Source organism: Pogoniulus pusillus, chromosome 4 (genome assembly GCF_015220805.1).
Source record: "Pogoniulus pusillus isolate bPogPus1 chromosome 4, bPogPus1.pri, whole genome shotgun sequence".
Classification (NCBI taxonomy): domain Eukaryota; kingdom Metazoa; phylum Chordata; class Aves; order Piciformes; family Lybiidae; genus Pogoniulus; species Pogoniulus pusillus.
Genome location: NC_087267.1, coordinates 11315650 through 11340395, shown reverse-complemented (window position 1 = coordinate 11340395; position 24746 = coordinate 11315650). Strand labels below are relative to the sequence as shown.

Below are 24746 nucleotides of genomic sequence, written 5' to 3'. Positions count from 1 at the left end.
ATTTGTCTGCCCACTTGATGAAGGCCAGAGGTCTTTCTTCACTTCACTACATACATAAAACCGCACTTGAGTTACCTAGCCACAGATAACAGCACACCGTAAGATGCTGGTGTTGTGATCTGCCACTCTGGCACACATCATGTGCCAGGATAAGAGGGGAGGATGGGGAGCAGGATAGAGATAAGGCACTCGCTCCTGAAAGATCTTCTGGAAGCTGGCAGAAGAGCCACAACAATATGGGTGTATTCACAATTGCCACAGCTCACCCCAGCATTAACAAAGGCAGTAGACAACCTGAGAACTTAGGTACAGAGCTAATATTCCCATCATGTCTCATTAAATTTAAATCCATCAGCTTCTGCTGTTAGTGACTGTCCTAGATATTGGCTGAACTAGCTGAAAAAATAAGAATAAAAAAGAAAACCCTTGCATTCAGAGTGACTGCCCTTCAGAAGCACTCCCTTCATTACCCACAAAAATAAAAGAATCACCCATCACACTACTGTATCAGTTTTGAGTAATAATATTTATCAAAATTCTGCAAATCAGCTTAAAAAGATCACAGTTTCTAGAAGCACACCTTCTTAGCCGTATCATGATCAACTGAATGACACAGAAGGAAGAAAAAAAGTAGTAATCTTTGGCTTTCTTTACCTTGATGAATGACCTTTCTTACAGCAAAGCGACCTTAGACTGCCTTGATAGGAGACCACAAGCTGTATCGTAGTATTCAAAGAAACAATTTGCATTTGAAAGGAATTCCCTCCGAAGTGATTATAGTTTCAGACCATACAAAGAGACTCTAGTTTGCTACTCACAGCAGCTTTTATAGTTTAATTACTTCCAAATCCTCACATGTTAAGCAGTAGTTGGAGAAATGATAGCAGTTGAAACCATAGAATAAAAAAAATTAAGTCTCTCCACTAAAGCACAGTTTTGTGGTCATATAATAGCTGAAGCTGGAAACCTGTTGTGGGACAAAGTTATATGATATGCAGAATTCACAGTTCAAAAGCCAAGTTAATAAATAAATAAATGGGGAACATTAAAAAAAAAAAAAAAAAGCAGTAGACTGGAAAAAATCTGTTTCATAGATAAAATTTCAGACACTCCTTTTATTCTATCCCTTGCACCTTACTACCTGGCCCATTAATAACTTCACCATATCAAATAAAATGTTACAAGCCTTTCCACTAAAGAGTATTTTAAGAAATTTGGGAGTAAAGAGGGTTTTGAAAGGCACTATACTGAACATAAAATGTTTATATTACTTTCTTTTAGTTTGACTCCTTTACTTAGATTGTTAATTCATGAGGTGAGGATTCTATTTTACAGTGGTGTTCGGGTATTTGCTGCAGCAGTGTTCATCGTATTCTCTGCAGCTTCTCAATGTCAGTTCACTAATACTAGCAAAACCAGCTGTCCATTATAACATGGATACAGGACCATTCCTTTTTCCTTTTTCTAAATTATGCATTTATATTTTCATATATAGACTCTCTCTCTATATATATATATATTTACACACAATATGCTTTGACAGGAGTGAGGTTTTCAGGTTTGGAGTGGAGTTTGTTTTGGTTTTGAATAGGGAAAAGTACAACAGCTTCCTAAGAGCTAGACAACAACTTAGACGTGAATCTTCACAGAAGTCCCCCGTTAGCATTTGAACAACACCTCATCTCCCAAATTTCACCAGACTCAGAACTAGACACAAGTGTGTCACAGACCAATGAACATCAAATGGAGACTAAAAAAATACAGAAAAAAATCCCAAATAAATGAATAAATTTTAAGTCCCCCAAACTCGAACCATTTCTACAGCCAATATATCCTCTCAGCTGTACCTTTTAATGTCTCCCCACAGAGGCATCCCAAGAATCAATGCATCTCACATGTGTGCATCCTAAAACCTGATATGCTCACCCACTGCCAAATTTGCTTGTTGAAACTGAGTGGAAGCACAAAACAGTGAAGCACCAGAAAAATTTGTAGACATGTTCATAAAGATGACTAAGAAAAACATTTTGCAGGGAACAGCCCCCACATCTCTTCATTTCTCAGTCCCAATTAAAAAAATAAAACAAAACACCAAAAAACCCACACAACCAAGCAAACCCCCTAAAACCTTTAATTAAATACAACAAATCCTTCTATGTCAGATTTAATGAAAGCACCTTTTGCTCCAAAGCCTGCCTGCCTCTCACAACTGTCTTCATTTGATAAAAGACACTGCCTTCCTTTGTGTACCTTAGATCTCCATACAAAATGCTAAACCAAAAAGCAACAAAAACACAGATTAATATTGCTTGCTTTGAGCAATGAGATCATTTGCACTGTTCTCTTGCCAGAAGAACATCACCAGTCTCTCTTTGCATGGTCCTTCCCTGAGCAAGCTCCATCTCTCTGCCAAAAAATGAGGCGCCGCTCCACTGCTTGGATGGCCGGCGTTCTGCACCATTTCAAGCACACATCTGCATCTTCATTCACTAAAACCCATCGCCAAGGCTCCACAAACAGCTACTCGGATTCCTCTGGCAAAAATCAGCGTTAGCTGACTTCTGAAAAGGCATTGAGAACAGTCAAAGCTGAGATCTAAGACGTGCTCTCAGCTGACACAGCTGCTCACGTAATTTCTTCCATTAGAGCAGAGTCAGCTAAACCAGTGGGACACTGATTCTTAGGGGATTCACATTGTCTTCCAACACTTGGGTTTACTTAATTCCAATCTGAAAGATATAGAGATTAATGAGACTGGATATGACATGAATCTCTGTGTAAAATGGCTTCAAAGGTAGTCTCTAAATAGGGAAGGCTTACTGGAGCATTTCAAGTTAATAATTTCTCATATGAATACCTGCCAGATTTTGAGTAACAATGTTCTAAATTCAGCAATCAAAATATCTGGAACGTGGGATAAAGCTTGATCTGGTTACTGTATGCCTGTTTTGTTTGTATAATGAATAAGGTAACATTGATAGAATCATTAAATTAAGGCTATGGTAGACAACACTATCTCAAGTAGCACAGCACAATCTGTGGATTCCAAGCCCAGTTCTGTACCTGAATTTCTCTTTTTGAGTTTAAGCTGGCAATTTACATATTAAGAACATGGAAACTGAGTCCTTGTACATTCAAGTTCCTATTTAAACTAGTGAAATACATAATTTCAGGAGAATGGAATATAAGACCTATTGGAAATGTAATGTAAGAAAGTGAAAAAAGTAACATGCTTTCCTTTCAAATTTTATTTATTCTTGGATGACACAAGATTCAGTAAGCTTCATTCTGGTTTTACAATTAAGAACTCTGTACAAAGAGGCCTTTTATCCCAACCAGTGCTAAAAAGCACTAGAAAGAAGCTGGGTTCATATGAAACTTCCAAAGAGCTTAAAATGTATCACTACTATTTTCATCTTTGAGAGGTCAGATGAATCTTATCCTAACTCACTGCACTAAGATTTCATGGTGAACAAATGATCTTTGCTAAAATTAGGTGCCTAACTCATCTTCAATACTTACAGAATGAGAATATGTTAAGACATTCAGCATTAGGCAAGATTAATATAATCTTAATGGTCTTGAGTGCTCTAGATCCTCTAAAACTATTTTCAGATTGGTGTTCCTTTTATCAGAAGTTTGTATACTGTTGAGCACACTATCAGTACTCATAAAAAGTACAGATGGCTTGGCACAGCTTGGTTAACATCAGTTGTTATTGTTCACCTGTTTAACAATGCAGATTCATTGTAGTTTGGCCAGTCACTTACTGAAAAAAGGTACAATATATGAACTCAGGGAAAACTCAACTCACTTAAAATCAGAAACAGCAACATGCAATTTATGATTGGAATCTGCTATTTTGTAGAAGTCCAGCACACATTTCTCTATCCACTCCATTAGACTCTCAGGTATCATTTAATCTCTAAGTGGATGACTAAAACTGAAAACTTAGCATCTGGGTATGGAGTTTAGGCTTCTCCCCTAAGAACAGAACTTTAATAATTCAAGGTAACACGGCCTGACAAGATGACAGAGAAGTATAATGCTGATACTTGTACACAAAGCAGTGGTTCTGGTTAAAAGAGCAGGTCGTGGTTTTTTAAATTGTTTTAAAAGTATATGAATTAAAACAGACAGGAAATTTCAGGAGAAAAGTCATCTTGGACATAGCAGTGAAAATAATTCAGATAGTCTACCTGTGCCTCTGTCTTTGTTGATTAAAAGATCAGTGTAACCAGATAAAACTGTTAAATATCTGTGCTTCATTTGTCTAAGTCTAGAAAACAAGGGATTGAACTAACTTTTTTTCTTCTGATACAAGATTTATGTTACAATGTACAGGAATTTCCATGTAATGGTTTACGTTTCATCAGTATTTACCTCATTGAAAATGAGCTAACATTGTCAATTTGGCTTTTTTTCCTCCTGTTTCTTTCTCTGCAGAAATAGCTGTAAATCTCTACTGCCAGACAACTTGAAAGCTGTCATTCTAACGTCATTGGGAAGGTCCACAATCCTTCTGTAAAACCAGAAAAACTTACTAGAGAGTAAATTTCTGCTAAGGAACTTCTCAAAAGAGTCAGTTTTCCATTTAACCAAACACCCAGAGCATGCTAAAAAAATGCAGTTTTCTTGAGCATTTTGAGACTTCACATAGACATAAAGCAAACAGATGCGAAGCATGCAAAAAGCAAGCCAGAGAGTGTTGCCACACATCTGGCACTAGAGCAAGGTGGACACAGCATTGCAGGCAAGTGAATGATTCAGCTTTCTGTTCCAGACTGATGGATGTTATACCGCGCAAAAAGTGCAACTTAAACCACTGAAGAAAAGGGCACAACAGCATGAAACCTTCTGCAACATTTGTTTCAAGCTGCAGTAGCTGCTGCCATTATGAGCAAGCTAGTGGGTAGGCAAAGGTATGCACTGAAAAAGCTTGCCGACTGCACAAAGACCATATGGTTCCATGCTTGCCATGTGCCAAAGACTAGCCCAGCTCAATCAAATCGTAACAGAGAAGTGTAGGGATCCAGATGTTTTAATTCGTGCAAGACAGCAAATCCTTTCCATTTAAAATAGCATGTCTTCTTCCTGTGAGCTGCTGGAAGGACTTCAGATACCAGCCCACTTGATCAGCATGCTCAAAGAGACAAATGCAAGATTGAGAGACTGTGCTCTGGAACAGATGGGCAAGCTCTGAGCCACAAGGTCCCTCAAAGGTTGGATATCCCAAATGGTCAGGAAAAGACAAGACAAAGGTAAAAAAACCCAAACTCTCACGTTCTGTACCAACCTATTTTGGTTGATTCTATGACTTTCTCCTACATTAGATAACCACTTCTAGACACAGATTTAAAATTCACCTCATTTTAAAGAAGGTGAACAATCTAACAGCTGTGTGGAATACAGTGATGTTCAAATAAGGCTTTCAAACTTAAAAATCAAGTAGAAAACAACATGATGCCAACAGCTATGAATTATTTTTCCCATCATTTTCCCCTCTCCCCTCTATTTCCCATTCTTGCTACCTGTAAAGACAAATATATTCCTCAAATAAAATATTAGGCAAATCACATCTTGTAAATAACATACATGAACTTATTATGTAAATAAACAGAACAGCCATTACTTATTTTGTCAACAATAGTTCATACAGAAAATGCTTTCCAAAATTATTTGAATGAAGAAACAATGTTGAGTGATTCTGCACTCCTTTCCTACAGCAGCAGTGATTCAATCAAGTTTGGTCTACAAAGCTCTAAAATTCCACCAGATTTGCAATTCCAAACAAGACATACATTTACTGAAGTGTCTGTGTATTAGCAATAAATGTACTTAGCTTAGCCTATTTGATTTTACTTAGCATAGTCTTTGATGGTGGCTTCAAGGGACTGTATCTGCCTCTGCCAATTCGAAAATTACTTTTTCCATTACAGTATGGCTTTAAATGCTGCAGAATTTTGCATTTTGGAGAGCACAAGTTTGCAAATAGCAACTTTTTTTTTACATTATTACTTCAATTTTCAAAGCATTTAGAGAGCACAGTGCTGTACATGCTTCCAACTACTCCTATTCACAAGTTTTAAGGAGGAGCATTCTCCTGTTCAACCCACTACTGCATCTCACACCTTAAAAATTAGGTTCTTAATTTTTTTGTAAAGTGAAGCCATGAATAATGACTTCATTTTGAGCATTTCTTCACTGGCAGACACTAATGGCATTTTTCATTCAGCCTCCAATTACAGAGAACAGCAATTAGCTACTTCTTACAAATATAATTATCTGATGAAGAAAAAGGGCAGAAGAGATCAAAGCTCTTGGAGCATACATCTTTGGATTGCAACAATCAATGCAGGGACTTAAGAGGATAAACCACTGCATTCGCGCATCATCTGTAGGTTGTCGTCTCCTCTAACTGTGAGATTGTCTCAACCACAATAAAGAAGGACCTGTACGAAAGGCTGAAAAAGGCTCTTTTCACTTTCTGAAAATGCCAAGAGCTTCTTGGGTGCCAGAAGCATATGCCGTGGGAGACAGCTTCCTTGCACATCCTTCAGCTCCAAGCAAGAAACTCAGCAAGGTCTCAGATTTTAACAAAGCTTTCCATACAGCTGGGCTTAACACCAATTATTCCCACTAGCCATGAACATATGAGCCTCAAAGGGTTAGGTCATTCTGAAGTGCTCTCTGAAGCTTCTAACTACAGAGCTGACAATGTTAAGAAAAGGCATCAGAAAATGCCTTTCCTTCTCTCAAACTTTTCAGAGTTCACCAAGTTAAGGTACTGTAGCTCCATAGCAACCATCAAGTCCATCATATCTATAAGATAAATTTTATCCAAGATCAAGGCAATGAAACACAATTACACCTACAACCACCTCCCCATTTCACAGAAATTTAGCTTGTAAATGGAAGAAGAAAGTACTTTCTTCAGGACTGACCCAAGATCATTTCCAGAGCAAAGCCTAAACAGCAAGGGTCTCCAGAACAAAACTTTGCCACCTTATAAAGATACATTTCTATGATCTTGCCTTCTCTACCATAAACAGGCAGCAACATGTAAATATGTGTGTATGGAATGATTTGAAAAGTTCTTAAACAGAACACTTCCTGCACATGCCCTTCTCTTTCTGGGAAGGGGATAAAAGCAACAGCATCTGACAGGTGTTAGCACAAGAAAGTGCCTATGAACACCTCTAAAACCTCATATGAACACAGATTTCTTCTAAATCTGCTATCTCAAATGGAAATAAAAACACACTGCTTTGCTACTGGGTGAGATGGAAGTGTGCTAAAGTTCCACTGCTTTGCAACGTTTACCCTAAAAAGTAAAAAAAAACATGGGAAGGAAAAGAAGGATTGACATGCAGCAAAGACAAGCTCAAACAGGGCATCTAGGAAGATGCTGAGTTTCAACTTCCCAAGTTTCTGACACGTTATCCCTCAGGCGTGAGATTAGACACTTTATGAAGGAGATGGGTGTGATCAGGCTTTCACATGTTGCCTAGGGATCGGTGGTACATGGCAGCAACACTGTTTATGTGATCTCGCAGGTTCTTATGTTAGCCAGCTCTTCCACAGGTTAACCAGAATCCTTCCTACCTAACACACCACTGACTTGCCAATTTGGTTATTGCCTGACTCTGCAGACACAGTACAGTTATCATGGCTCTGTTCCAGTACTGATCCACCTTATTGCCTTGCTAGAGTTTATGAGAGTGTAGAGATGAGCCACAACCTCCCTGGGCAACCTACTCCAAAGTATCCCCACCCTCGTACTGAAAAATCTCTTCAAAAGATCCAGTCTAAACCTACTCTCCCTCAGCTTAAAACCATTCCCCCTTGTCCTATCACTAGACATCCCTATGAAAAGTCCCTCTCCAGCCTTTCTGTACAACCCCTTCAGCTACTGGAAGGAAGCTCTGAGGTTCCATCAGAGTCTTCTCTTCTGAACAACCCCAGTTCTCTCATCCTATCCTCACAGCAGAGATGTTCCAGCCCTTGGATCATCTTTGTGGCCTTCCTCTGGACTCACTCTGACTTCTCTGTGTCATTCTTATGAGTATGCTAGAACTGGATGTAGTATTCAAGGTGGGAGTCTCACAAGAGCAGAGTAAAGGGGAAGAATTGCCTCTCTCGACCTGCTGGCCACACTCTTCTTGATGCACCCCAGGACAAGGTTTGCCTTCTGGGCCACATAAGCACACTGCCATCTAATGTTGAGCTGCTCATCAATCAATCCACCGAAGTCTCTTTCTTCAGAGATAGTCTCAACCCACTCTGCACCCAGCCTGTATTTGACCTAGATGCAGAACCTTGCACTTTGACTTGTTGAGCCTCATGCAGTTGGCACTGAACCACTTCTTAAGCCTGTCAAGATCCTTCTGGGTGGCATCCCTTTCCACAGTTTAGTTACCCTTATTCTTACATTCCATTCATTTCTCCCATCCTGCCTATTTATGGGCAAGCACTGGAAAGCATTCCTTTCAAAAACATCATGTTGGTGCCTTGTGCTCTTCAATTGTAAAGCTCAGTTTCCTGTTCTTATTCCTCCTTGCATGCTCTCCTTCAGTCTTCACTTTCTGCTCTTACAGTGATCCAGATGTTGTAGAGACTCATCACAACCAGAATGAAATAGAAATATCTCATTGGAGAGAGGGGTAAAACACACCTATGTGCATGCAAGATTCCAATGCCTAACTCATGTACACTCAAGATCTATTATGCCACTAACCAAAGACCCAGCATGGTAAGAACAGTATAAAACCCACTGTGAAAGATTATTTTCACCACTTCTACTTAGCTTGCTCTCTTAACTCTTTTCACAGTGGACAGCATTTCAGAAATACACTGCCTCACCTGCCTTGTGTCCTGTTGCAGCTACTCTAGCATCTCTTTCACTTTGCTTACTGGAAGCCCCTTGCAGCACCCAGGCACATAGGAAGGTGCAGTACACCAGTCAGCTGCATTTCAGAAGAGCTATGACTCACACTCTGGAGACTTGCTGAAAAGGATGATACTGCCTTATCTCTTCAATATATCATTTCTGTAAATAAACTCATTGGAAAGTTTATCAGATGGTCATATTCCAACCACATGTCTGGTATATCCACTTTGTTTACATAAAAGCACTGTGAGCATTTCCACAAAAACAATGTAGCATTGTACTGGTGCAGGTGTCTGGGTTCTCTACCAGATCAAAGCCAAATGAATACAGCTGGGAAGCTCTCCTTACAGACACGTGCCTCTCTAGAGCTGAGAGCACAAAAATTCTCAGCAGAGAGAACCTCTCAGTTTATACTTCACAACAAAAACCCAAAAAAACACCTCCTCTTCAAATCCAAGGCATTTTCAAATTTTTTCATGATGCTGCTTTACACAAGTATCAAAATCCTACTTTGCCTTTTTGTGAACATAAGACTCCATTCAATCAATTAAGGTAGCTAACACTGAATTTCTGATCACAAACCCTTAAGTCATCATTCACTTATTACCTTACTGACACCAAGTTATCAACTTCTTAAGTATCATTTTTTGATTGTTTCTACCTTTTCTTCATGATAGAAAGTATTTTGTGAAATCATAAGATTTGCAAGAACACATTACATATGGAAGAGTAATTATTTCAGAAGTCCATTACTTGACACTTTGCCACCAAAAAAAGAACACCAAGAAACAGACATTTTAGCTTACATATAAACAAAATACCATGGTCTCTTTCTGAAACAGACAGTACATTGCTGGAATTTAAAGTGCTTTTTGGAAAGAAGATAATCTCTCTTCCTAAACACAACAAGTGCATTTTAACTTCAACAGAGGAACAGAGGAATGCAGGAACCTCTAAAGAGTCCAGTCAAATTTAGACTACTTGTATCTGGTAACTCAGGCAGTAAAGTACAAAACTCAGGTATTCCAGGATGCCTACAAGAGATGTAAGTTTCTAGCATAGTCACTGCACTGAACACTAAGTTCCCACACCTACACATGATGCAGCCTGCACCGCTTTCTGAGAGTGGGCATCAACAGCAGAATCATAAAACTGTCAAGGCTGGAAGTGACCTCAAGGATCATCTAGTTCTAGCCCCCTTGCCATGGGCAGGGACACGTCACACCAAATCAGGTTGCTCAGAGCTCCATCCAGACTGGCCTTAAAGATCTCCAGGGATGGGGATTCCACCACCTCCCTGGGCAACCTGTTTCAGCATCTCACCACCCACATGGAGAAGAACTTCTTCCTAACCTCCAGACTGAATCTACCCACTGGTAGTTTTGCTCCATTCCCCCTAGTCCTATCACTACCTGTCGCGGAGACACAGAACTAATGTGGCTGAGTTAGGAATTATAAGAATAGAATTATTTTATTTTCCTGAAAATCCCACCCTCAAACTATATACAGAACTAGTTTAGGTTTCTTTACAGACTCAATTCAGTCAGGAAAATCTTCACAAGGTGTTATGGGCAAATTCAGAGATTTAGGAGAGTCAGCCCTCTGGTTTGTGAGCAGAGCCCACAAACCAGATCTTGCCTGTCTTGTAAAAGACTCTCTGTTAAGTAAAAACATCATCACAGACAGTAGTTCCTATTCAAATAAAGTTATGCACAGACCTGGTCACACCTGACTTTTAAGTTCCTTCAGACAGATTAAATAATTCAGGTGCCCAAAAACATGTGTCTCAACAGGTGAATAAAAGATGAGAAGACTCCATAGGCATTTCTAAGCCTACAGTATAATGAATGTATTATGCCAGGGATCTTTCAGACTAACTAGGAGTTTTCTAATGAATGGCAATGCCAGACCTGGTTACCTGCAACACAACATTACAAATGTGTTAAAGATTTAAGAGAACTTAATATATCTATGGCTACTTTGGGCATATTGAGACCAACTGAAACTCATACCACTAAAATTTGCTATATAAAGGTGATCTTATTACTGTCTGCAACTACCTGAAGGGGCATTGTAGCCAGGTGGGGGGTGGCCTCTTCTCCCAGGTAACCAGCAATAGAACAAGGGGACACAGTCTCAAGTTGTGCCAGGGTAGGTATAGGCTGGATATTAGGAAGAAGTTCTCCACAGAGAGAGTGATTTGCCATTGGAATGGGCTGCCCAGGGAGGTGGTGGAGGCACCGTCCCTGGAGGTGTTCAAGCAAAGACTGGATGAGGCACTTAGTGCCATGGTCTAGTTGAGTGGCTAGGGCTGGGTGCTAGGTTGGACTGGATGATCTTGGAGGTCTCTACCAACCTGGTTGATTCTATGATTCTATGAACTGGCACTATTGAACTGGAAACAGGTGAAGTTGATGGGACTTGGGTGTTTGAGGATTGCATCACAACAATTTCCAGGTTTCCTCAGCCCCAATCCAGATCATAGTGGCCACACCATGTGTATCTTTGATCCAAACCCATCCCAAATCTACCATCTCTGATCCCAAAAAAGACAGTTTTAAAGCTAACTCTTTCTGCAAACGTAATCTGTCAGTGGAGATTCTTGGCCAAATAAACATGACTAGTATGACAGATTTTGCTTAAACAACATAGTAAGCATAAAGACGGAAACATGCAGAAGATAAAACATCAGAGGGCTGACACACAGCGCAGTCAGCAGTCTGGCAGTAGTTAAAAAACCTTCTATGAAGGCGTTCCGCAGATGTAAGTTATTTCTGCCAGGATAAGCCTCAAGACTTCATCTTTATTGAAACTGGCTTTGCTGACATGCCCTTCAAGATGCTCTATGTGTACTCTCCAAAAAAGTGAAAAGAGCAAAAGGAAATATGGAAAGAGGGACGAAGCATTATTTGTTATACACTTGCAGAGCTCAGGCTGCACAAACAAAATATGCAGTTGTAGTACATATGCATCCATCTCATTTTTCAGAAATACTTAAAAGAACCCAGCATAACAATGCCTTCCTCTCTTCTTCATCTCGCCTGCCTCTGAGACATCAAATTAATGAGAATCAACTGACTAAAACACTAGAAGGCCAATATTCTCATTTCTCCTGCGAGTAAAAGAACAGAAGCCTTTGCCTTGCAGCACAATGGTCAGGAAAACACTTCAATTTTCCAGATTATGATGTGCTTAAACTAAGAATATTTTGGTCTCCAGCCTAAGTCCTTTTTACTTGCACACAAGGTTCTTCACTGTTGTTCTGTTATTTGTAAAAGCTACTGCAGAAGGTTCAGCCATGACTATAAAGCTTTGTCTCTTAAGCAATGTGAATTAATAGTAGATCTTTTCCCTCGTACTGATGAAATGTTGCTTGGGTTATTTTGAGGTTTTTGGTCTTGGTTTGTTTTGTGGGGGTTTTTTTGTAGTGTTTGTTGTTTGGGGTGGTTTTTTTTTGGTGGTGATGGCTTTTGTTGTTGGCAGGTTTTGGTGGTGGTGGTGGGTTTGGGGACTTTTTAATAGATTCAGGAATTCCTTCTGAATTGCAAATTCTGACCTGCTCATATATTTTATGTGTGTATTTTATACTGAAGTAAGAAGACAAAATCAGCATATCCCACTTTAGTAATACAGTAGTATCTTGCAAGATACGGTGACTTACTGAACGAAAAGAGGACTTGAGAAAATCAGTCACTGTTTTTATCTAAAGCTGGGCTCAAAACCAGGGTAGAGTATACTTTTATATCAGATTTCTGTATAATTGAATATTATACAGAGGAAAACCAACCAAAAGTTCTGAACGATTTGCTAACTAGCCTTTAAGCAGTGCACCTGGAGCTCCAGTCAATGTGGTGCCATTCTTCTACAAAGGTGAACTGACTGCAAACTGAGAAAGTAAAATTTTCCACAATACAGACAGAGCTACTGCTAGTCCTCCTGCTTAGACCTACAGATATGTACCAAGAAAAGAAGCAGATGCAACACTTGTGTGTATCAATACCATCGCCAAGGATTACAGCTGGTTTATATTGTCCCTGAGGAGTCTATCAGCATTGGCAAAGATCAGTAGTCAATTTACTCAATAGGAAAGACGTGCATGAAATGAGGAGATTCAATGATGCATAGCTGTGTAACTGTGATCCATTCTAAATATACTTTGTATTTTCTCAAACCAGCAACCAGAGTTCTTTGAACAAATACATACTAATAGACACTTTTACACGTGGCTTCCTGCTTTTCTTCTTCTCTTGGGATTCACAGGCAGGGTGGAAAGGAAGAAAACAGAGATACAAAAATTAGAGCTTCTGGGGACTTTATACAGTCCACATCCAAAGTTTTCATGCTGGGAGTCACAGGTCTCAGTGGTGTATCTAGTTTTATGAGATGGTATTTATAGCATGTGATCAGTGTTTAGGCCTGGAATATGCTGCACTGTGTTAATTTAGAGAGATTTTGGTGTAAAAACTTCTAAAAGCAGCAGGAGACTGTGACATCTGAAGGAACCTCCTATGTAAGATGTAATCAATGAGGAAGAGTTTCTGCTTGATGAACAAATAATGATCTTTTTTGCTTGTAACAGGACTTCTCTAAGTACACATGACCAAAATGCTGGTTGTGTGCATCACTGTCCCAGGACAGCTTCATGCTGCATAAACAAGTCACTCCTCACAGAGCAGTTAGCCTTGAACAAAGAGGGGAAATCTATGCCTGAAATGTTATGTTTTTCAGCAGAATATTGAAAATAATTAGTGAGAGTCCTGTGACCACATCCTGTGAAACGCTTCAGCCCACAGACACACGGCACCTGAGCCTGTCTTCTTTCACTTCTCCCTTTCAATCCTCACCCACCACCACCTTGCCAGTCTACAGGCATCTGTTTCACCATTTAGGTCCTCAAAGAGCAAACATTTTCACCTGAGTGTAACGTCCAAACAAAAGTTAGTCTTTTTCAGAACAAAATGTCGAAGAGGCTCCATGGCCTGTACTCTGGGCACACTGGTCTCAAAACCCACCAGGAAAACAAGTCATTTTTGTGGCATTTTTACACTTAAATACCTTAGGAAATCTGATTTCTCCCCTTGGCACCCTTTTAAATAGCATAACTATTACCTGGCAAAGTTTCTGTCATAGACAATGATGTACATAAAGTAGAAGTCATCGTTACTTATGTCTGCTGGACTTAGTTCACAATTCCAGCTTCCAATGCTACAGGACTGTGAAATCCATTTGCTGCACTAGGTTACCCACACGATGGTCATCTAAAATGTGCATGACACTGTAGTCGACCACGTGTGGTTAACATTTGTCAAACATCTGATAAAGCACTGAAACAAATTACCTTCTTTATTTAGCATCACGCCTTGAGAACAGATTTTCTCTTGATTTAATGGGATAGTTCTGTCCATTATCCCATTAGCTACGCATTGCCAGAAGCACCCTGGGCATCACACTGCCAAACAACTGACTGAAGCTATTAAAGGCTCTTCAAACAACATTGGATCCTCCTGCTCTTGATTACGGTCTCACAAAATGTCACTCATTAGAACAGATCACCAAATGAGTGAAAAGAATACTACTAAGCCCCACCTCCTATCAACTTTTCACCAGAACTCCTATCTGCCAGCACTTGAAATAGTTACACCATCCTCACAGCAAAAGCTTTCATAGTGATCTTGCACAATAAAGCACAGCAGTTGCTGGTAGGGCATCCTGCTGCAAGACACTGATAGCTGTGTATGGTCAAGGAAAAAAAAAAACAACAGCTTTTTTTGACTCCAGCTGCTCCCTACATCTAGTGTGGAAGAATCATTGCTTATTTGCATTTATTTTGGAAAGTATTAATAACTGCCATTTCTCCTCCTCTTTTTATTGTAGTCTAACACATTTGGTAACACTGAAACATGTAGTAGAACGTCTGGCCCAACTTTGAACACTTTGAAATGCTTGCTTGAATACAAGAGTGACACACAAAGCTGCTGTATATTAATATGGCTCCATTCAGAGCTACATGAATAGTTATGCAAGATTTGATACACAGTTTCACACAAAACTGAAATCTGCATGTTCTCAGTGGCAATTTTAACATCAGTGTTATTATATGCAGGCAGAAGTTTTCAACAAATAAAAAAATCAAGGATCAAGTATGATGGCACTTTGAGAAATGACCTCATGCATGCTTAATAAATGCTGACTTGTGACTTTATTCTTCCTTCCCCCAAAACCACTCCACTTCATCTTAAAAATCAAGGCACTATAAAAGGAAAATAAAACAAAGCAGGAAGTGTTGAACAAATGCATACAAGGATATAGCAAATCAGTCTGTAGAAAATACAATGTGGTAAGTGAAATAGTAATGTCAGAAGAAAAGTGATTTTTTTTTTCAGCATAGTGCCACTGCTGTTAAAAAATAAAAGTGCAAGCTTTTTGTACATCTTGGAGAGATAAGTTATGTTGCAAGTTTAGTTCTGGTCAGCCAGCCTGCTTTCTACTGGAGATGTATTTATCTGCCAGTTAAGAGCATGAGCTTTGTTTTATTAGAAAATATACTAATTTGGTTTTACACACTGCTCTAGGGTCCCAACGTTAAAGGCAATGCCAGCATTCAAAAACACCCTTGGCTTATACTTCTACTCCTTAACAGCGATATAATGCAAGAAGCCAGCAGCAGCACTCCACATTTGTCTTCCAATCCACTTGTTTCATACATCTTTGTTCAAACTCCCGTCCAACTGGCAAGTTCATAGCATGCTAAGCCTTGCCTAAACCCAAAGCTGGAGTGAGTGATGTATCCTAAATAAACCTAGCAGATACTGCTGGTACATGCTGTCATTCGAAGAATTCTATCAGAGCTGCAATGTGAAAAGCCATTTTGACAGAACCTAAGGAGTCTATTTCAGTGACTAAAGCTTTTCCTTCAGAACACTTACAGAGCTAATTATGGTTGCACATGTAGGCTAGGCAGCAGCCTATTCTTCAGACAGTTACTGATTTGAAATAAAAAACAGTTACTTTATGGAAAAAACCTGCCTACAACACAGGAATAAACTTGAAAATTTCCATGCTAGCATATTACATGACTGGGACAGGGCTATATTTGTCCTGGTGAGGAAAAAGAGAATCTACTTCTGATCATGCAACAGCAACTATTTTCTTTAATTATTCAAATCTCATAGCACTGCCTACCAGCACAGTTTCTCTGCAGTGTTCCAGAGTTAAAACAGCAATAGTCCCTGTGCAGGGCAAAATCAGCTTGATTAAACTTGTGAATTTCCATACAGTCATTTGCCTCCTTCCTCAAGTTAAAGACAAGAAAGACAACATATCTCTCTTGCTTCTTATTTCAGTGTCTATACCTTTGCCTCACTTAAAATCAACTTAATCAGAAGACCATCCATCAGTTGTCAGAAAAATCCATCACGTGCCACTGTACCTGAGAAATGTTTTAATAATTCAATACACAAGAATCACATTTAGACACCAAAAAAAGAGGAAAATTACAACAGACTTAGTGTAAAAAACATAAAATCCTAGATTAATCTGATAATATAACACACTAATCCACCAGCAAGGTTTTCTCTCCTTACCTCAATAATCTTGTCATGAATTTGCAGGCCTTCAGCATTGTCTGCAGGTCCCTTTTCCAAAATCTTGGACACATAAATTCCACCAGCAGATTCCTCCTGATTGATCTGTACCAGGTGACAGGGAAGTTGAAAAAGGGACACATTAGCACAAGAAATGAGATGACACTAAAATCAGCAGTAATGAAAAATGCAAATCCATCCAAAGCATGCATCTTGCTTTTGTAGATAAAAATTAAGCTCCTTGGGATTGTTTTTTTTTTTAAACTTACTTAACACAAACTAGTCATTAATCAAAAAGACAGAATTAATGAACTGTTTCGGCATTTTAAATAAGATTATCCATTTAGTTCTGGTTATTTTAGTCTAAATGAGACACAGGGTGCAATGGTAATCAGATCCCAGCTAAAATATTTAAAGCAGACCTCAGTTTCACAGGAGACAGAGACTAGTACACAAATGTATTGAGGAAGATACTCATAAAAACGGATGCACAAGTGATCCTCTCAGGAGGGAAAGGGCTCCTACAGTACTGCTGCTCGTAAACATTTTTTTCCTTCTTTTTTCTGCATTTGAAAATGAAGCCTCAAGGAACACTGGCATTATTTAGCCAGCATGTTAACAGTGATAGGATTTGGTTGGAACTGGTTAACCTCGTAAATCCTATTCACATGAGAGACTGAGAATTTGCTCAACTGTGAAATCCGTACACATCAGCTGTGGACAAAAAGAGAACCTGCTTCCAGTTGATCTCCATGCACTGCTAAGTACAATTTGCATGAAGGTCAAATTTAAAGCAAGTTGAGTTATGTACCACAGCCAGAACAATACACCTGATGTTGTTCCACGTGCTAAAACTGCTTTTAAAACACAAATAATGCAGTGGAAGAACACATTGCCACGTAGGTGACTAATGTGACACCGCTGTTCTGCCCATCTGCTGCAGAGACGACGCTTCACCCAAGGGCACGTTTTCCTTGAACAACCTGAATGTACAGATCACCTGGAACATAAACCCTACAAGGAGAGGCTGAGGGAGTTGGGCTTGTTTAGCCTGGAGAAGAGGAGGCTCAGGGGTGACCTCATTGCTGTCTACAACTACCTGAAGGGAGGTTGTAGCCAGATGGGGGTTGGTCTCTTCTGCCAGGCAACCAGCAACAGAACAAGGGGACACAGTCTCAAGTTGTGCCAGGGGAAGTACAGGCTGGATGTTAGGAGGAAGCTCTTCACAGAGAGAGTGATTTGCCATTGGAATGGGCTGCCCAGGGAGGTGGTGGAGGCACTGTCCCTGAAGGTGTTCAAGAAAAGACTGGATGAAGCACTTAGTGCCATGGTCTAGTTGAATGGCTAGGGCTGGGTGCTAGGTTGGACTGGATGATCTTGGAGGTCTCTTCCAACCTGGCTGATTCTATGATTCTATGATTTTTTGTCTTCTTAACAAACAACTCCTGTTCTAGTATTTCAGTTTATGAACAGAGTTTATTTTCATTATTTGAGTCAACTCAATCCTTTTTTCCTTCCATATTGTTTGTCTCCAGACATGTTGAGCAAGACCTTACACTGGTATCTGGGAACTGACAATCAGACGTCTGTGGTATTCACATTTATCACAATGAGAACAAAACAGAACAGAATTATCAAATTAAACATCAAAGCCTTAACCATCCCTGAGATCCAGCTCTGCCTCACAGCTACACCAACTTCTCCATCTCCAACTACCAACGTTAATGGAAGACAATGACAATTTCCTTCTCTCTGATCAGCGGTTCTATGAACCTTCATATATTTATGATTTAAAGCTTCATATATTATTGCTTAAAATTCCAGGATATTAATTTGAAAAGCCTAACTGTAATATAAAAAACATTTCCAGCATGCGCTCTCAGCATGTAAGTACTTCAGAGAAGCTCAGCTGCCATACCAGGCAAGTTGAACACTATGCTCCCTCTTCCCTGCAGTCTTCCTACAGCTGTAAATAGCAGAAGTCACACTGCAATCCAAACTGAAGACTGTCTGGACTTCATTACTGGTATACTCAAAATATGGATATAATCAAAGCACGTGCATTTTATCTTTGAGCCACCTGTTGTCTCATCCTTCCACTAGAAAACCTAAGAAACTCTTACTTTGAATTTATAGCACCAACATTAGATAACTGCTGGTCTTCATACTTTACACACGGGGAACAGTAATTCTGCAGCAGACAGTGAACTTCTTAGGCTAATGGGAACAGACTCTTTGGCACCGCTAAATATAGCTTGAGAGCAGAAGATTGCCAAACTAATATACAGGGTCCTATTTCCCTCCTCAATAATAGTAAGTTCCACTGATCAGTGCATAACTATTACCAAGCCTTTTTAATCAACTACTAATTTTCCAGTTTAACAGGTTTCTTTACCCTTCATATGTAATGACAGTGCTGATTAATGTTTTTGGAAGGATAAAGAGTAAAAAAAGCATATTCTTACATATATTCTAGGGGGATGTAGTGATCCTTAAGCACATCTATGGTTTTCAATGAACTTTGAGAATATAGACTGATAAGACTAGAGATTGATTTAAGATACAAGATCAATGAAAACTTTTAAGTTCACAAAGACAGGAAAATTGAAAGCAGGCATGTGAGAGCAAGACATGTGCTTAGACTATCTGAGGTACAGAAACAAATTTTCATCTCTCTTTTAAATGAAAAAGAAAAAAATAAAAAGGCAATCTCTTTCCAAAAATTCCAATGGCTTAATCCTGCAACAGTGACTCTTGTAAGTAGTCCCAGAGATTTCCATTGAACAGCTTGCACGAATACGTACTACTCACATGGCAACTGTGCGCGGATCAGCCTAAAGTTTCAAAGTAGAACCAAAGGGAATACCTTCCGTGAAAATGAGAATAATCCACCTCTCACAACATTATGTCTTCAAAACAATGACTCCAAATACACTTGATATTATACAGTTCTTCTATCTATTGAAAGGATTCTATACCTGCTGTTATGAAGACTAATGCTTGTATTACTAGCAGTGTATGTAGTAATAGAAAGTATGGCCAAAACAGCCCACATTTACTTTTCTCATTACCTGGTTGGATCGTCCTCCTACAATATTGAATCCCAAAGTATCATTTTCTCGGTGTAGCATGATCATTAATGGTTTGGGTTCTCCTCCCTAAGAAGCAAGAGGTGAAATACTCTTTACTCTAAAGAATAGAGATGAAAAAAGATCTTAGTTGAAAGCACTTAAGCACAAAAGATTTTTAGCTGAAGAATACGTAAGATAAGGCTTAAAGGAAAACTAGTCTGAAAAGATAAAAAAACTTTGCACTGGAAAAAAAATCAAAGTAAAAGTCACATACCACTGAAAACTAACAGGTAACACCAGATTCTCTTCAGTGCTGAACAGAAAAAAATGCAGGCATTTGGCAGAAGGAATGATCAGCAACACTGAGAAATGTCAGAGCTCCAAATGTCTGGAAGTCTCTAAAAAAATCTAAATCCCAAACTATGTCAATGCTTCAGACAACCTTTCACTCCTCTCCTGAAAAGAACAAACCCAAAATCATTTCTGTAAAAAACTACAAAGCAAACATCCAAAAACAATGATGGGTTTGAAGTTAAAAACTAAAACATTTTTTTTTAAAGGGAAAAAGAAAGAAGCCTTTTCCTTCAGTGGAACAGGTAAGTAATGTCCTAAAATAAGTATACAAGCAAAAAAACCCAAAACCAACAGAGTCCATAGCACAGCAAGTTAGCTGATTTTACCTTGTTCATATATGCTACTAGTTACATTTCAGGATCCATAGTCTCAAAAAAAAAGTATTCATCCAGCACTGTTAAGTGGCTCTGCCAGTCTCTGGAAGTTAATTAACATATATTTAGCACCTAAATAAAGCGTCCCTTTCTGAAAATTCACAATATAACAACGCTGAAGCCCGTATTTTATTGACTGTGATAGCGAAATGCTTTACTGCCGCACGACACATCCCATTTTAATGAAGTATATTTTTACTTTTTGGATCGTTTTTCTTCCAAACCTCTGTTATGTTTATTTAACCCTGGTCCCCTCTGCCTGAAAGGGTTCCGCGCGGCAGCACATACACAGCAGCACCTACTGGCAACGCCCAGGATCGCCTGTCCTCACACCTGCCAACTCATGACGGAAAATCCTCGTCTCCCTCCTCTCTTCAGCAACCCTTGCTTTTCTCGCAGGTCCCACATTCCTTAACAGACACAGCTGCCCCCTTCATATGACCTTACCCCATCGGCCGAGAGAAGCAGCAGATGTGTGAGCACACCTCCCAGGGCCAGCAAACCAAGCCTCCTGCATTAACTAGCCAAACCGAAATTCAGTAACAATAAAAGAGAGTAAAAGATTAAATATCCAAGCCCAAATACAAAGCTTCTCAACACCACAAAGACCTGTTTCTAGGCATGCTGTTGTCCTCCAAACAACCTCCCCTTTCCCATCTCCCATGCAGCAGCCGAGGCCCAGCACACTACATTGCCTCAAGAATGAGTTTGGTTACTCAGACCTTTTCCACTTGGGAATTTGAAGATCTGCGTAAGAAGAGACATTCTTTGCATTAAAAGAGTGCTCACCATAGCTGCAACAGCCAGAGCCTGCACAGCAACCTTCCAGCCAAGAGCTAAAACTAAAAAGGCCAAGCAACTCCCTCACAGCAAGCTGAGTCAGCTCACCAGTGTTCTCCGATGGCTTAGCCTAAATGAAGCCAGTGCCTATTTGAGCAATGTCATCAGACCTGATATGAGGGCAAAGCACTACATGGATCTCTGCTAGCAACAGCGTCAGGTATCTGTTCTACCAAATTAAAGAGACTTTTCTGTTCTCTCATCATCGTTTCCAAAGTTATCCTCCGGTTTTTGTCAAACAACTTCTCTGCTGCTCAAATAGTAGTTAAAAGCCAGTTCCACACCCCTGAGCTGTCCCAGCTGGGGACAACTGAACACCAACAGCAGCCGGACCCCTGCGACGCGGGGCGGCCAGATGCAGGAGGAACCGGTAGGCGTTTACCAGCTGCCGATCGAAGAGGGAAGAACTCTTCCTTCCTGCCGGCTTCCCGCCCTCGCCGGGGCAACCAAGCGGTGAGGCGCGCGCGGCCACCGCCGCCCCCAGGCACGGCCACCGCCGCCCCCAGGCACGGCCACCGCCGCCCCCAGGCACGGCCACCGCCGCCCCCAGGCACGGCCACCGCCGCCCCCAGGCACGGCCACCGCCGCCCCCAGGCACGGCCGCGCTCTCCTCTGCCACCGACGGGCTCTCGGCCGCCGGTGAGCGCCGAAACAGTGACCGTCAAGAAGCGTGTCCCCAGCAGGGGCTGGCGGCCCTATCTCGCTGTGAGGCGAGGGACAGGCAGAAGAGGATCGCATCACCCGGGGGATGCGCAGGGGAAAGGATCGGGATGAGTCCCGGCGAGAACTTGGGGGAGCGCCAGCCCCCCGGGGAAATCTCTCGCACCGTCACCTCAGCAGGCCGCTCCCAAGTGCGGCACAGTGAAAGCAGGTCCGGGAAGACCATCGCTGCAGGAGGCAGGCCAGGTCTCTACGGCCGCACTCACCTTGCTGGAGTGGCTGCCCGCCAGGTCCCTGGTGATGCTGCTGATGTGGCTCATGTACTGGCCGAACTTCGCCTGGTACCGCCGCGCCGTCAGCTGCACTTCGCTCTGCAGCGCCGACAGCTGCGCCAGCAGCGACTTCTCTCTCCTGCTCCAGCGCAGGGTCTCCCTCTTCAGCTCGGGACCCGACTCCGGGCTGCAGCCGCCCCGTACCGCCCGCGCGCTGCGCTGTCCGCCGCCTGCCCGCGCCCGCGGAGGCTCCCCCGGCATGGGCTGTCGCGGCTGCTCCGCAGAGCCGCCTCCCGAGTGGCCCGGGGAACGCCCGTTCCGCGGCTCCGTCTCGGCGGGATCGGAGGGCGACGGCCCGTAGCGGCATACCGCGAGGTGGGCGGGCAGCTCCCTCAGACGCACGGTGCGGCCGCAGCCCCGCAGGCTATAGTCGCACTTGACCTCCAGCTTCTGGACGAGGCTGCGGAGGGGCAGGACGGGGCGCAGCTCGGCGGCCGCCAGCGGCCGGCACCGCAGCGGACACCGCCGCCGCCTCGCCGCCCAGGGCAACAGGCAGCCGGCACAGAAGACGTGACCGCACGGCGTGGACAGCGGCTCCTCCAGCACCCGTCCGCAGAGCTTGCACTGTAGTTCCGCCGCCACCGGCGCAGCGAAGCGCGACGGGTCGAAGCCCATGGCGCGGCCGGCAACCTCGAAACTTTCGGTACAGCGGCCCCGGCCCGGCCCTGGCGGCGCAGGAGCCGCTCCCGGCGGGCGGACGGCGAGGGGCGGGCGGAGGAGCGGGGCTGAACCGAGAGAGGAGGGCGGCAGCGCCAAGGCAGAGCTCCCAGCAGCTCCCCTCCACCCTCCCGCATTAACTCCCTCGCCCCGGTGCTCCCGCCCCACGCCCAGCCCTGGTACCACCTCCGCCTCTCGGGGCATCCTCGCTACGCGACGGGGCGAGCGGGCGAGACGCGTGGAACCGCCAGCGCCCGTTTCAGCCCGCACCCGCCGTCCTGGCCAGTGCGCTCACTGCCCCGGCGGCCGAGCTGTGACCTCGACAGGTATCTCAAGACTGCCTTGTGGTCGTGGGGATAGAAAGTGGACACCCTGCAAGGCAGTGAGTCGTTTTGGCTTTCAGTGCTGCACAGATGTACCGGTGAGTGTGGCTTATTTCACTTGCCTCGGAAAAGCTTGCTCCTTTTTTTGGGATGTCCAACAGCTGAGGTCCACGAGGTCCACGGTACTAAGGTGCTCTTTGTTGCTGCATCAAAAGAAATAGGGTCGGGATGACAAAATTACTTGTCAAGCTCCCTTAAACAACAACATATGTATAAAACAACATTTTCATTTTAAGAAGAGCTAAACCACAGCAAACTCTAGAAAGGCATACTTAGGATTAATAGTCAGCCTGGATTCTAACCCTTCATTTCTGCACAACCCACAGCATACACTGAAACATGAAACTCCTAACACATTCCCCACATAACTTCACTATTGAAAACACAGGGGCAGATTGCTGCCCCCCAGCCCTGTGGAAAACCTCCCGGAGGAGAGTGGGATGGAGCCCTCTGAGGGTTTTCTTCAATGGGCTCCTTCACGTGTAGGCTGGACATCACTGCTTTGGGAAAGGGCTGAAGGTTTGGTTTATCCAGGCCCAGATCAAAAGGATATTTTCTGGACTGAGGACTCTGAAGGCAGAGCTGGGATGTGCCCTCACCAGTTCTGCAATTCCAGCCTCAAACTGAGTCCCAAGGACATCCCTCCAGGAAAGTCATCAGGGTTTCTGAGACTCGCTAATGAATTCTTCTTTTCCATTACTAAGAAGACAACAATGGAGCATTGCAGAGGCAAATATTCATCCCTTTTTCCCCAAACAAGAGGGAAAATTCTCTACAGGCCTGCCCCTAGAACTGTACCCAGGACCACAGATCTCAGTTACATCTGGCCATAGTTTGCTTAATTAAAGTTTATTGGCAATTAAAAAACAAATAGCAATTGACAGTGCCTCACAGAACATCTACAGGCATCGGTAAGCTGCCATTTCTGACTTGCCACAGAAACCCACAGTTTCAGTTGGATTACCATGGCCTTAAATCAATGAACTGCAGCACCAGATACAGTATCTTTTAGCTTGAAAGAAATGCACTATAATACATTAGGCAATATTTCATTACAGGTCAAAATCTCAGTCTTTCACACACAAAAAAAGGAACTCCAACACCCTGAGTAACTAATTTCGCTGTTCATAGTGGGTTTTGATCATCTAGCATACCCACTGATTTTAATTGCTTTGCTCATAGTGTCAGAATCAGTGTCATTCTGAATGTTACAGAAAATTACTTTTAAACAGTGTTCTCCTCATTCATCTTTGACTCTAACTATTCGTTTGCCCTCATTATTTGTTTATACCATCTCTTCTGCCCCAGTGTCCCAATGTATCTTCATCTCCTTACACATGGCCCAGAATCTGAGGTCTGAAATCAAGAGGTAAAGTCATAAAGCCCCAACAGTGGCACATGATCTGTTAAATTGTTATTGCCTCTGCTAGCCTGTTGACATAATGCTTGGAAGACTTTTTGGCCAAGGCTTGTCAGAAGCCTCCCAAAACACACTTTGGCACAGCACAAGGGTTGTAGTGATAGTTTGGGGTGGCTGCCCTCCTTTGGGGATGACAGCTTAGGAGATGAGGCTGTGAGTCCTTCTGGGGTTCCTGGCACATT

General features: G+C 42.2%; 2 protein-coding genes across 3 annotated transcripts in view; one reads left to right on the top strand and one right to left on the bottom strand.

Moving 5' to 3' along the window:
- PDZRN4 (PDZ domain containing ring finger 4) overlaps positions 1-22882 on the bottom strand; it is a 306071-nt gene extending 283189 nt beyond the window's left edge. The window contains exons 1-3 of one of the 2 annotated variants that reach the window (XM_064142189.1): positions 22039-22882; positions 19545-19631; positions 16474-16578 (exon numbers count right to left, since the gene is read on the bottom strand). In XM_064142189.1, the coding sequence (XP_063998259.1) occupies positions 16474-16578; positions 19545-19631; positions 22039-22719 (873 nt within the window). In that variant the 5' untranslated portion in view covers positions 22720-22882. Of the gene's footprint in view, positions 1-16473; positions 16579-19544; positions 19632-20224; positions 20301-22038 lie in introns of those variants that run through there. The other variant, XM_064142190.1, reaches the window with a different exon arrangement.
- The window catches only part of LOC135174706 (uncharacterized), a 37047-nt gene continuing 34548 nt past the window's right edge, over positions 22248-24746 (top strand). The window contains exon 1 of the mRNA XM_064142192.1: positions 22248-23182. Within this exon, the coding sequence (XP_063998262.1) occupies positions 22718-23182 (465 nt within the window). The 5' untranslated portion in view covers positions 22248-22717. The remainder of the gene's footprint in view (positions 23183-24746) is intronic.